The 12,988-nt window shown below is 49.4% G+C and overlaps 1 protein-coding gene across 1 annotated transcript; it reads right to left on the bottom strand.

Moving 5' to 3' along the window:
* Nucleotides 1-6,733: 6,733 nt before the first annotated feature.
* LOC138078638 (calphotin-like) lies at nucleotides 6,734-10,556 on the bottom strand. The gene is made up of 4 exons (XM_068971445.1): nucleotides 10,538-10,556; nucleotides 7,798-9,879; nucleotides 7,477-7,710; nucleotides 6,734-7,341 (listed from the first exon to the last, which is right to left on the bottom strand). The coding sequence occupies exons 1-4, from the start codon at nucleotides 10,554-10,556 to the stop codon at nucleotides 6,734-6,736; spliced, it is 2,943 nt and encodes a 980-aa protein (XP_068827546.1).
* Between the last annotated feature and the right edge of the window lie 2,432 nt (nucleotides 10,557-12,988).

Genomic DNA, 12,988 nt, shown 5'->3' with positions numbered 1-12,988 from the left:
GGACCAGTGTTATATCAGGAACCAACGTACCTGTCTCTGGAGCACCAGTGACCCCTGGATCATCAGCAGGAAGTTCGGAAGCAACCGGAACGCGTGGTCCAGGTTCAGGGACCACTTCCCCATCGTCTGGAGCAACAGGGGCAACTGTTGTAGGATCAGGAACCAGCGTACCCCGATCCGGAGCACCTGGAACCCCTGAACCATCCACCGCAGGAGGAGCAGGAGCGAGTGGAAGACCTCCTGTCAGTTCAGAGCCAACCGTCACCCTATCTGGAGCAACGGGGACTGATTTCATAAGATCTGGGACCAGCTTACCTTTATCTGGAGGAGCAGTGAGCCCTGGATCATCACCAGGAGGGTCATCAGCAACTGCAGCACCTGGTGTAGGTTCAGAAACACCTGTCCAGGTTTCTGGAGCGACAGGGACTGATGCCTTCAGATCTGGAACCAGCGTACCTCTGTCTGGAGCAGCAGCGAGCCCTGGATCATCACCAGGAAGGTCAGGAGCAACCGCAGTATCTCGTGAAGGTTCTCAGCCCACTGTCGCCTCCTCTGGAGCCACAGGGACTACGGCTGGACAATCCGGCACCCGTTTCTCCTCCGCGGGAATCCCAGCGACACCTGGATCAACCACAGGAAGGTCAGCAGGAGCGGGGACACCGGGTGTAGATTCCCAGCAAACTGCCAGATTATCTGCAGCTGCAGGGACGGCTGCTGGAGGATTAGGAACCAGTGTGCCTTCAGCTGAAACACCAGGAAGCAGGTCATCAGTACCTGGAGGGTCAGCAACCCCTCAACAACCTGGCGCACTTTCCGAGCCCACCAGCCTATTGCCTGGGGTTACGAGAACGAGTGCTGTAATCGGATCTGAGCCCGGTCTAGCTTCAACTGCAGTATCAGGCTTGCCTGGCTCCACACCAGGAGGATCTGCAGCAACCGGAAGAAGTGGGGCAGGGTCAGCGGCTACGGCCCCACTCTCAGGAGAAACCAGGACCAGTGTTATATCAGGAACCAACGTACCTGTCTCTGGAGCACCAGTGACCCCTGGATCATCAGCAGGAAGTTCGGAAGCAACCGGAACGCGTGGTCCAGGTTCAGGGACCACTTCCCCATCGTCTGGAGCAACAGGGGCAACTGTTGTAGGATCAGGAACCAGCGTACCCCTATCCGGAGCACCTGGAACCCCTGAACCATCCACCGCAGGAGGAGCAGGAGCGAGTGGAAGACCTCCTGTCAGTTCAGAGCCAACCGTCACCCTATCTGGAGCAACGGGGACTGATTTCATAAGATCTGGGACCAGCTTACCTTTATCTGGAGGAGCAGTGAGCCCTGGATCATCACCAGGAGGGTCATCAGCAACTGCAGCACCTGGTGTAGGTTCAGAAACACCTGTCCAGGTTTCTGGAGCGACAGGGACTGATGCCTTCAGATCTGGAACCAGCGTACCTCTGTCTGGAGCAGCAGCGAGCCCTGGATCATCACCAGGAAGGTCAGGAGCAACCGCAGTATCTCGTGAAGGTTCTCAGCCCACTGTCGCCTCCTCTGGAGCCACAGGGACTACGGCTGGACAATCCGGCACCCGTTTCTCCTCCGCGGGAATCCCAGCGACACCTGGATCAACCACAGGAAGGTCAGCAGGAGCGGGGACACCGGGTGTAGATTCCCAGCAAACTGCCAGATTATCTGCAGCTGCAGGGACGGCTGCTGGAGGATTAGGAACCAGTGTGCCTTCAGCTGAAACACCAGGAAGCAGGTCATCAGTACCTGGAGGGTCAGCAACCCCTCAACAACCTGGCGCACTTTCCGAGCCCACCAGCCTATTGCCTGGGGTTACGAGAACGAGTGCTGTAATCGGATCTGAGCCCGGTCTAGCTTCAACTGCAGTATCAGGCTTGCCTGGCTCCACACCAGGAGGATCTGCAGCAACCGGAAGAAGTGGGGCAGGGTCAGCGGCTACGGCCCCACTCTCAGGAGAAACCAGGACCAGTGTTATATCAGGAACCAACGTACCTGTCTCTGGAGCACCAGTGACCCCTGGATCATCAGCAGGAAGTTCGGAAGCAACCGGAACGCGTGGTCCAGGTTCAGGGACCACTTCCCCATCGTCTGGAGCAACAGGGGCAACTGTTGTAGGATCAGGAACCAGCGTACCCCTATCCGGAGCACCTGGAACCCCTGAACCATCCACCGCAGGAGGAGCAGGAGCGAGTGGAAGACCTCCTGTCAGTTCAGAGCCAACCGTCACCCTATCTGGAGCAACGGGGACTGATTTCATAAGATCTGGGACCAGCTTACCTTTATCTGGAGGAGCAGTGAGCCCTGGATCATCACCAGGAGGGTCATCAGCAACTGCAGCACCTGGTGTAGGTTCAGAAACACCTGTCCAGGTTTCTGGAGCGACAGGGACTGATGCCTTCAGATCTGGAACCAGCGTACCTCTGTCTGGAGCAGCAGCGAGCCCTGGATCATCACCAGGAAGGTCAGGAGCAACCGCAGTATCTCGTGAAGGTTCTCAGCCCACTGTCGCCTCCTCTGGAGCCACAGGGACTACGGCTGGACAATCCGGCACCCGTTTCTCCTCCGCGGGAATCCCAGCGACACCTGGATCAACCACAGGAAGGTCAGCAGGAGCGGGGACACCGGGTGTAGATTCCCAGCAAACTGCCAGATTATCTGCAGCTGCAGGGACGGCTGCTGGAGGATTAGGAACCAGTGTGCCTTCAGCTGAAACACCAGGAAGCAGGTCATCAGTACCTGGAGGGTCAGCAACCCCTCAACAACCTGGCGCACTTTCCGAGCCCACCAGCCTATTGCCTGGGGTTACGAGAACGAGTGCTGTAATCGGATCTGAGCCCGGTCTAGCTTCAACTGCAGTATCAGGCTTGCCTGGCTCCACACCAGGAGGATCTGCAGCAACCGGAAGAAGTGGGGCAGGGTCAGCGGCTACGGCCCCACTCTCAGGAGAAACCAGGACCAGTGTTATATCAGGAACCAACGTACCTGTCTCTGGAGCACCAGTGACCCCTGGATCATCAGCAGGAAGTTCGGAAGCAACCGGAACGCGTGGTCCAGGTTCAGGGACCACTTCCCCATCGTCTGGAGCAACAGGGGCAACTGTTGTAGGATCAGGAACCAGCGTACCCCGATCCGGAGCACCTGGAACCCCTGAACCATCCACCGCAGGAGGAGCAGGAGCGAGTGGAAGACCTCCTGTCAGTTCAGAGCCAACCGTCACCCTATCTGGAGCAACGGGGACTGATTTCATAAGATCTGGGACCAGCTTACCTTTATCTGGAGGAGCAGTGAGCCCTGGATCATCACCAGGAGGGTCATCAGCAACTGCAGCACCTGGTGTAGGTTCAGAAACACCTGTCCAGGTTTCTGGAGCGACAGGGACTGATGCCTTCAGATCTGGAACCAGCGTACCTCTGTCTGGAGCAGCAGCGAGCCCTGGATCATCACCAGGAAGGTCAGGAGCAACCGCAGTATCTCGTGAAGGTTCTCAGCCCACTGTCGCCTCCTCTGGAGCCACAGGGACTACGGCTGGACAATCCGGCACCCGTTTCTCCTCCGCGGGAATCCCAGCGACACCTGGATCAACCACAGGAAGGTCAGCAGGAGCGGGGACACCGGGTGTAGATTCCCAGCAAACTGCCAGATTATCTGCAGCTGCAGGGACGGCTGCTGGAGGATTAGGAACCAGTGTGCCTTCAGCTGAAACACCAGGAAGCAGGTCATCAGTACCTGGAGGGTCAGCAACCCCTCAACAACCTGGCGCACTTTCCGAGCCCACCAGCCTATTGCCTGGGGTTACGAGAACGAGTGCTGTAATCGGATCTGAGCCCGGTCTAGCTTCAACTGCAGTATCAGGCTTGCCTGGCTCCACACCAGGAGGATCTGCAGCAACCGGAAGAAGTGGGGCAGGGTCAGCGGCTACGGCCCCACTCTCAGGAGAAACCAGGACCAGTGTTATATCAGGAACCAACGTACCTGTCTCTGGAGCACCAGTGACCCCTGGATCATCAGCAGGAAGTTCGGAAGCAACCGGAACGCGTGGTCCAGGTTCAGGGACCACTTCCCCATCGTCTGGAGCAACAGGGGCAACTGTTGTAGGATCAGGAACCAGCGTACCCCTATCCGGAGCACCTGGAACCCCTGAACCATCCACCGCAGGAGGAGCAGGAGCGAGTGGAAGACCTCCTGTCAGTTCAGAGCCAACCGTCACCCTATCTGGAGCAACGGGGACTGATTTCATAAGATCTGGGACCAGCTTACCTTTATCTGGAGGAGCAGTGAGCCCTGGATCATCACCAGGAGGGTCATCAGCAACTGCAGCACCTGGTGTAGGTTCAGAAACACCTGTCCAGGTTTCTGGAGCGACAGGGACTGATGCCTTCAGATCTGGAACCAGCGTACCTCTGTCTGGAGCAGCAGCGAGCCCTGGATCATCACCAGGAAGGTCAGGAGCAACCGCAGTATCTCGTGAAGGTTCTCAGCCCACTGTCGCCTCCTCTGGAGCCACAGGGACTACGGCTGGACAATCCGGCACCCGTTTCTCCTCCGCGGGAATCCCAGCGACACCTGGATCAACCACAGGAAGGTCAGCAGGAGCGGGGACACCGGGTGTAGATTCCCAGCAAACTGCCAGATTATCTGCAGCTGCAGGGACGGCTGCTGGAGGATTAGGAACCAGTGTGCCTTCAGCTGAAACACCAGGAAGCAGGTCATCAGTACCTGGAGGGTCAGCAACCCCTCAACAACCTGGCGCACTTTCCGAGCCCACCAGCCTATTGCCTGGGGTTACGAGAACGAGTGCTGTAATCGGATCTGAGCCCGGTCTAGCTTCAACTGCAGTATCAGGCTTGCCTGGCTCCACACCAGGAGGATCTGCAGCAACCGGAAGAAGTGGGGCAGGGTCAGCGGCTACGGCCCCACTCTCAGGAGAAACCAGGACCAGTGTTATATCAGGAACCAACGTACCTGTCTCTGGAGCACCAGTGACCCCTGGATCATCAGCAGGAAGTTCGGAAGCAACCGGAACGCGTGGTCCAGGTTCAGGGACCACTTCCCCATCGTCTGGAGCAACAGGGGCAACTGTTGTAGGATCAGGAACCAGCGTACCCCGATCCGGAGCACCTGGAACCCCTGAACCATCCACCGCAGGAGGAGCAGGAGCGAGTGGAAGACCTCCTGTCAGTTCAGAGCCAACCGTCACCCTATCTGGAGCAACGGGGACTGATTTCATAAGATCTGGGACCAGCTTACCTTTATCTGGAGGAGCAGTGAGCCCTGGATCATCACCAGGAGGGTCATCAGCAACTGCAGCACCTGGTGTAGGTTCAGAAACACCTGTCCAGGTTTCTGGAGCGACAGGGACTGATGCCTTCAGATCTGGAACCAGCGTACCTCTGTCTGGAGCAGCAGCGAGCCCTGGATCATCACCAGGAAGGTCAGGAGCAACCGCAGTATCTCGTGAAGGTTCTCAGCCCACTGTCGCCTCCTCTGGAGCCACAGGGACTACGGCTGGACAATCCGGCACCCGTTTCTCCTCCGCGGGAATCCCAGCGACACCTGGATCAACCACAGGAAGGTCAGCAGGAGCGGGGACACCGGGTGTAGATTCCCAGCAAACTGCCAGATTATCTGCAGCTGCAGGGACGGCTGCTGGAGGATTAGGAACCAGTGTGCCTTCAGCTGAAACACCAGGAAGCAGGTCATCAGTACCTGGAGGGTCAGCAACCCCTCAACAACCTGGCGCACTTTCCGAGCCCACCAGCCTATTGCCTGGGGTTACGAGAACGAGTGCTGTAATCGGATCTGAGCCCGGTCTAGCTTCAACTGCAGTATCAGGCTTGCCTGGCTCCACACCAGGAGGATCTGCAGCAACCGGAAGAAGTGGGGCAGGGTCAGCGGCTACGGCCCCACTCTCAGGAGAAACCAGGACCAGTGTTATATCAGGAACCAACGTACCTGTCTCTGGAGCACCAGTGACCCCTGGATCATCAGCAGGAAGTTCGGAAGCAACCGGAACGCGTGGTCCAGGTTCAGGGACCACTTCCCCATCGTCTGGAGCAACAGGGGCAACTGTTGTAGGATCAGGAACCAGCGTACCCCGATCCGGAGCACCTGGAACCCCTGAACCATCCACCGCAGGAGGAGCAGGAGCGAGTGGAAGACCTCCTGTCAGTTCAGAGCCAACCGTCACCCTATCTGGAGCAACGGGGACTGATTTCATAAGATCTGGGACCAGCTTACCTTTATCTGGAGGAGCAGTGAGCCCTGGATCATCACCAGGAGGGTCATCAGCAACTGCAGCACCTGGTGTAGGTTCAGAAACACCTGTCCAGGTTTCTGGAGCGACAGGGACTGATGCCTTCAGATCTGGAACCAGCGTACCTCTGTCTGGAGCAGCAGCGAGCCCTGGATCATCACCAGGAAGGTCAGGAGCAACCGCAGTATCTCGTGAAGGTTCTCAGCCCACTGTCGCCTCCTCTGGAGCCACAGGGACTACGGCTGGACAATCCGGCACCCGTTTCTCCTCCGCGGGAATCCCAGCGACACCTGGATCAACCACAGGAAGGTCAGCAGGAGCGGGGACACCGGGTGTAGATTCCCAGCAAACTGCCAGATTATCTGCAGCTGCAGGGACGGCTGCTGGAGGATTAGGAACCAGTGTGCCTTCAGCTGAAACACCAGGAAGCAGGTCATCAGTACCTGGAGGGTCAGCAACCCCTCAACAACCTGGCGCACTTTCCGAGCCCACCAGCCTATTGCCTGGGGTTACGAGAACGAGTGCTGTAATCGGATCTGAGCCCGGTCTAGCTTCAACTGCAGTATCAGGCTTGCCTGGCTCCACACCAGGAGGATCTGCAGCAACCGGAAGAAGTGGGGCAGGGTCAGCGGCTACGGCCCCACTCTCAGGAGAAACCAGGACCAGTGTTATATCAGGAACCAACGTACCTGTCTCTGGAGCACCAGTGACCCCTGGATCATCAGCAGGAAGTTCGGAAGCAACCGGAACGCGTGGTCCAGGTTCAGGGACCACTTCCCCATCGTCTGGAGCAACAGGGGCAACTGTTGTAGGATCAGGAACCAGCGTACCCCTATCCGGAGCACCTGGAACCCCTGAACCATCCACCGCAGGAGGAGCAGGAGCGAGTGGAAGACCTCCTGTCAGTTCAGAGCCAACCGTCACCCTATCTGGAGCAACGGGGACTGATTTCATAAGATCTGGGACCAGCTTACCTTTATCTGGAGGAGCAGTGAGCCCTGGATCATCACCAGGAGGGTCATCAGCAACTGCAGCACCTGGTGTAGGTTCAGAAACACCTGTCCAGGTTTCTGGAGCGACAGGGAGTGATGTTAAAGGATCAAGTAGACATGGGTTATTAGCTGAATCCTCAGAGACAACTGCATCAACAGCTCACCTTACATTAACCCATAAAATATCTATTGTTGGTTCAGGGACACATGCACCATTATATCCAGTTCCAGGAACCACAATGCCATATGATATCGTTTCTCTGCCAACTGAATCGTCATCTGGAAAAACAAGTTCCATTTTTATAGGTTCAGGATCCAGTTTGTCTTCAACTGAAGAAATAACACCATCTGTATCAACAAATGGAATAGTAGGAACAACTATAATCTCTGGTGTAGATTCCAGGAGTCTCAGACCATCTTTTGAATCATCAGGAGCAACTGGATCATCTATGGATGAAATAGGAAGCACTGACACATCAGTTGAAGTTTTGGGAACCAATAGATTCTCTCTTGTTCATTTAGGGACAACTAGACCATCATCTGTAGAAACAGGCACCAGTCTTCCTGAATCTAGAACTAGTGCATCATCAGGTGACATGTCAGAGACAAGCAGATCAGTAGCTGGACTAACGAGACCAAGTAGAATTTCAATTGTAGGTTCAGGAACAAGTAGACCATCATCTGGAGAAACAGAGACCAGTGTTGTTGAATCTAGAGTTAGTGGATCATCTGATGAAGGATCAGGAACAATTGGATCAACAGGTGGACTGATAAGAACCACTAGAGTCTCTGTTGTAGTTTCAGGGACACCTGTGCCATCATCTGGCAAAACAGGAACTTCTCTTACTGAATCTAGGACTAATGGATCATTAGGTGAAAGATCAGAGACAACTGAATCAACAGCTGGACTGGCCAGAGTAACTAGAGTCTCAGTTGTAGGTTCATGGACAACTAGACCATCATCTGGAGAAACAGGGACCACTGTTACTGAATCCAGAACTAGTGGATCACCAAGTGAAGGATTAGGGAGAACTGAGTCAACAGCTGGACTGAGAACCACTAGCATCTCAATTGTAAGTTCAGGGACAACTGAACCATCATCTGGAGAAACAGAAACCACTGTTACTGAATCTAGGATGAATGGATCAGTAAGTGAAGGTTCAGGGACAACTGGATCAACAGCTGGACTGACAAGAACCACTAGAATCTCTGTAGTAGGCTCAGGAACAACTAGACCATCATCTGGAGAAACAAGGACCACTGTTATTGAATCAAAAACACGTACAACATCAGCTGAAGGGTCACTAACAACTGGATCAGCAGGTGGACTGACAATAGCTACTAGAATATCTAGTGCTGATTTAGAAACAGCTGGTCCTTTATCTGGAGAAACAAGGACCACTGTTATAGGATCAGGAACAAGTGGAAAATCAGGTGAAGTATCAGGGTTAACTCGATCACCTGCTGAACTGACTACAACCACTAGGATCTCTCGTGTAGCTTCAGGAACAAGTACACCATCATCTGGAATGACAAGGACAACTGTAACATCTGGTGAAGTTTCAAGGACAAGTGGACTATCATCTGGAGAAAAAGAGACCAGAGTTACTGAAACAAGAACGAGCAGACCATCAATTGAAGGATCACAGACAACTGGAAGAGCAGGTAGACTGACAATAACTACCAGAACATCTGTTGTAGTTTCAGGAACAGATGCACCATCATCTGGAACATCAGAGATGATTAGGTCATCAGTTGACCTGACTGGAACAACTAAAGTCTCTGTTTTAGGTGCAGGAACAATAGAACCATCAACTGTAGAATCATGGACAACTGAGTCCAGAGATTTAGGTTCATCAACCACTGTAGTTTCAGCTGATGCTATAGGAACCACTAGACCTGGAGCATCAGGGGCAAGTAGACCATCTGTTGTAAGTTCAGAGACAGCTGGTCCATTATCTGCAAAAACAGAGACCACTGTTATAAGATCAGGATCAAGTGGATCTTCACTTGAAGGAAGAGGGACATCTGGATCAACAGATGGACGGACAGGAACCACTACAATCTCTTTTGTAGGCTTAGGAACAACTGGACCGTCAGCCAGAGGATCAAGGCCAACTGGGAAAGGAGATATAAGATCATCAACCACTGTATCATCAGTTGATGCTACAGGGAACATTAGATCTGGAGGATCAGGCACAACTGGACCATCTATTGTAGGTTCAGAGACAGTTGGACCATCATCTGGAGAAGCAGGGACCACTGTTACAGGATCAAGAACAAGTGGAAAATCAGCTGAAAGATTAGGGACAGCTATATCAACAGATGGATTGAGAAGAACGACTAGAATCTCTCTCGTAAGTTTAGGCACTACTGGACCATCATCTGAGGCGATGTGGACAACACAAACATCTGTTGTAGGTTTAGAGACAACTAGATCATCAACTGGAGTATTAGCGACAACTAGCACCTCAGCTGAAGGTTCGAAGACAACTAGACCATCACCTGGAGGATTATGGACAACTAGGACATCAGCTGAAGGGTCCGAGACAACTGGGTCATCAACTGGTAAAATCACAGGAGCCAGGAGAACAACTTGGGAGTCAGGAAGTGAAGCTGCCACATATGAAGGCAAGTCAATTTAGCCATATTTAAGCAATAATATTTGCAGATGGTGCTGCTGGTAAAGAACCCACCTGCCAACGCAGGAGACATAGAGATGTGGGTTTGATCCCTGGATTGGTAAGATTCCCCTGGAGGAGGAAATGGTCACCCACTCCAGTATTCTTGTCTGGAGAATCCTCATTGACAGAGGAGCCTGGCAGGCTACAGTCCACGGGGTTGCAAAGAGTTGGACATGACTGCTACTGGTAAGTAAGCAGGGAATGCCAGATGCATTTTTTGGACTTGTTTTCATGCTCACTGGCTATTTAAAAATGCAAAAGTAATTAATCTCCAATTAAAATAAATTTATATTAAAAATAATAAAAATGCAAAATAATAATTCCAATTAAACAATACAATGCTTTTAAATATAATATCTAATTTAAATATTTAAATAAGTATTGCTATCTCATTTTACTCATGAAGAACTTAGAAAAGATATTGTATAAGTTTGGTCCAAGTTCTACAGCAAATAAATAGTGAAGACAATATTTCTATCCATTGTTTGCTGACTCAAAGTCTGTTCTTTACCACAAGGGCATCTTCTACTAAGGCAAATATATGATGATCTTTAGTTATCCATTAATAAAAGCTTTCTTTTAATATTTACAAAGCTTAAATTTCCCCATTTCTAACTGTAAATAATAACTACACCAGCAGATAATAAAAAGAGGTTTACAAATTTTAAAGTATTAACAAACTTTGGCATTTGCCATTCTGAAACTGCAAGATTTGGGACATTTTATTCATTAAAGCTATAATATCATTATTTTACAATCGAAATTTTATTTCTTAACTTCTTTTTACAATTATTACAACATTACACAAAATTCACATATAACTTGTAAGGCAATTTTTTCCTAACAATAAATGGGCTAAATTATTTACTCAAGGGTACAGTATATTATCAAGTTTCCAAACTAGTAATATACTCGTATCATGAGCATGTTGAGAAAAACATCATTTCTCAGTTTGCAGGTTATCTAATAGAACCTAGGTTTAGTAACTAAATTGTCTCTTATTTAAGAAATAGATTGTTTATTCTTTATTTTTCTGTTTTAAAGATTTACCCTATGCTTATTCTAACTGCTATTACAAACTCTACTTATGTAAAATTATTTTACAGACTAATCACTAGAAAATAATTTGATTCAGACTATATGTATAATTATTATCTATTCAACCTATAGTTATGTTAATCTAAATGAATAACCATGCTTCAAATTATGTATTGAACATCATAATAATAAATTAATTTCATAGTCACTAATGTGTGACTACTGGGCACAATATGTATTTTACCTTTTCTTTTTCTTTTTTTTTTTTTTTTCATTTTCCAAGTTCAAGATTTTAGCCTTTAACTGGAAGCAAAGAACTACCTATGTGTAAACATTTTATATGGGAAAAGGGTTATGTTTCTGTTTCTCATTTAATAATTTGTAACTCAGATGATTTTACAATTTCTCTTCCAAGAGGTCTTTCTCACCCTGAGCTGAATTTCTAAGATAATCTCAATGAAAATAACATATTCTTGTTTATTAATAAAAATGTTATACATCATGGCAGTTGAAGCACTGAAATGGATTTTAAAAATAAAAATTCAAATATATTATTTAACTAAAACATGAATTTAATCTTTCCTTTATTAGGCTCAGACAACACAATTCCAACAAAACTCATTGCAGATAAACTGAAATTAAAATGACAAAATTACAGTTTTTCACAATGTGCCTTGAAATAACATTTCACCTTATCAGAGTGCTAGAGTCAATGTGGTTTATTTTAAATATATGAATATCAAAATAACTCAAGTAATTGATGAGTAAAATTTAGAAAGATGAACCCATCATCTGCCTGTTTCCTCCTCACTCTTTCCTTGCCTCCTTGCCTCTTTCCTTCCTTCCACACCAGGGAGTCCAGGTCTGGAAGTAAAACTAGTGAGGGTGACACAAAATCTGCTTTCCTTGTCAGTGGGAATCTATGAAAAAGGAGTAAGTAGGTGGGTCAGGAAAGGAAACTGTGGAAAGTAATTGATGGCTCATTTCCTCTAGCATCAAAACTCTGCAGGAAAGGTCTTCCAGTGCTACTTCAGTATTCATTGGGGAGATAATGCTGTGTTGATCTTTTAATTTTTCTCACTCTAGGTACTTCAGGAAAATTCTCCAAGGCAACCATATCTGGGAGTTCCCACACAGGTAGGTTAACAAGAAGGAGCTCTTGATATTTAACCGCATAGTTCAGTTCAGTTCAGTCGCTCAGTCGTGTTTGACTCTTTGTGACCCCATAAACCGCAGCACACCAGGCCTCCCTGTCCATTACAAACTGCCAGAGTCTACCCAAATCCATGTCCATTGAGTAGGTGATGCCATCCAACCATCTCATCCTCTGTCATCCCCTTCTCCTCCTGCCCTCAATCTTTCCCAGCATCAGGGTCTTTTCAAATGAGTCAGCTCTTCGCATCAGGTGGCCAAAGTATTGGAGTTTCAGCTTCAACATCAGTCCTTCCAGTGAACACCCAGGACTGATCTCCTTTAGAATGGACTGTTTGGATCTCCTTGCAGTGCAAGGGACTCTCAAGAGTCCTCTCCAACACCACAGCTCAAAAGCATCAATTCTTTAGCACTCAGCTTTCTTTCTTTATTTATTTAACCGCATAAGGTAGTTAGTAAACCTACTCTTATAAAATATCAGCATCATTCTTTTCCTATTATCCCAAATCCTCAGACCTCATCATTCATCATTTTTTTTTCTCAGAGGCCACGACTTTAATAGCGAGCAACAGCACATCTGGAACTGGGCTCAGACCTGGTAAGAATGAGATGCTTGAAGTTTGGGTTTAGCATGAATTATGACTCTCCATAGACTAACCTATTGGGAGGTGTGATCTCTTACAGAGTAGCTTTCATTGTCTTTTAGATTTAACATGTTATGGAAGATCTTTCAATACCATCATATAGCTTGTAACTGTCTAAAGATGGATTGGTGTGTCTAATTGGTGTGAAGAGTTTTCCTTTGGGATGGCATACACATCACTAGTATGTTAGGGGGAACCAAGGAATAT

The sequence above is a fragment of the Capricornis sumatraensis genome, chromosome 4, assembly GCF_032405125.1.
Source record: "Capricornis sumatraensis isolate serow.1 chromosome 4, serow.2, whole genome shotgun sequence".
Taxonomy (NCBI): Eukaryota; Metazoa; Chordata; class Mammalia; order Artiodactyla; family Bovidae; genus Capricornis; species Capricornis sumatraensis.
This window is presented reverse-complemented; position numbering and strand designations above follow the sequence as displayed.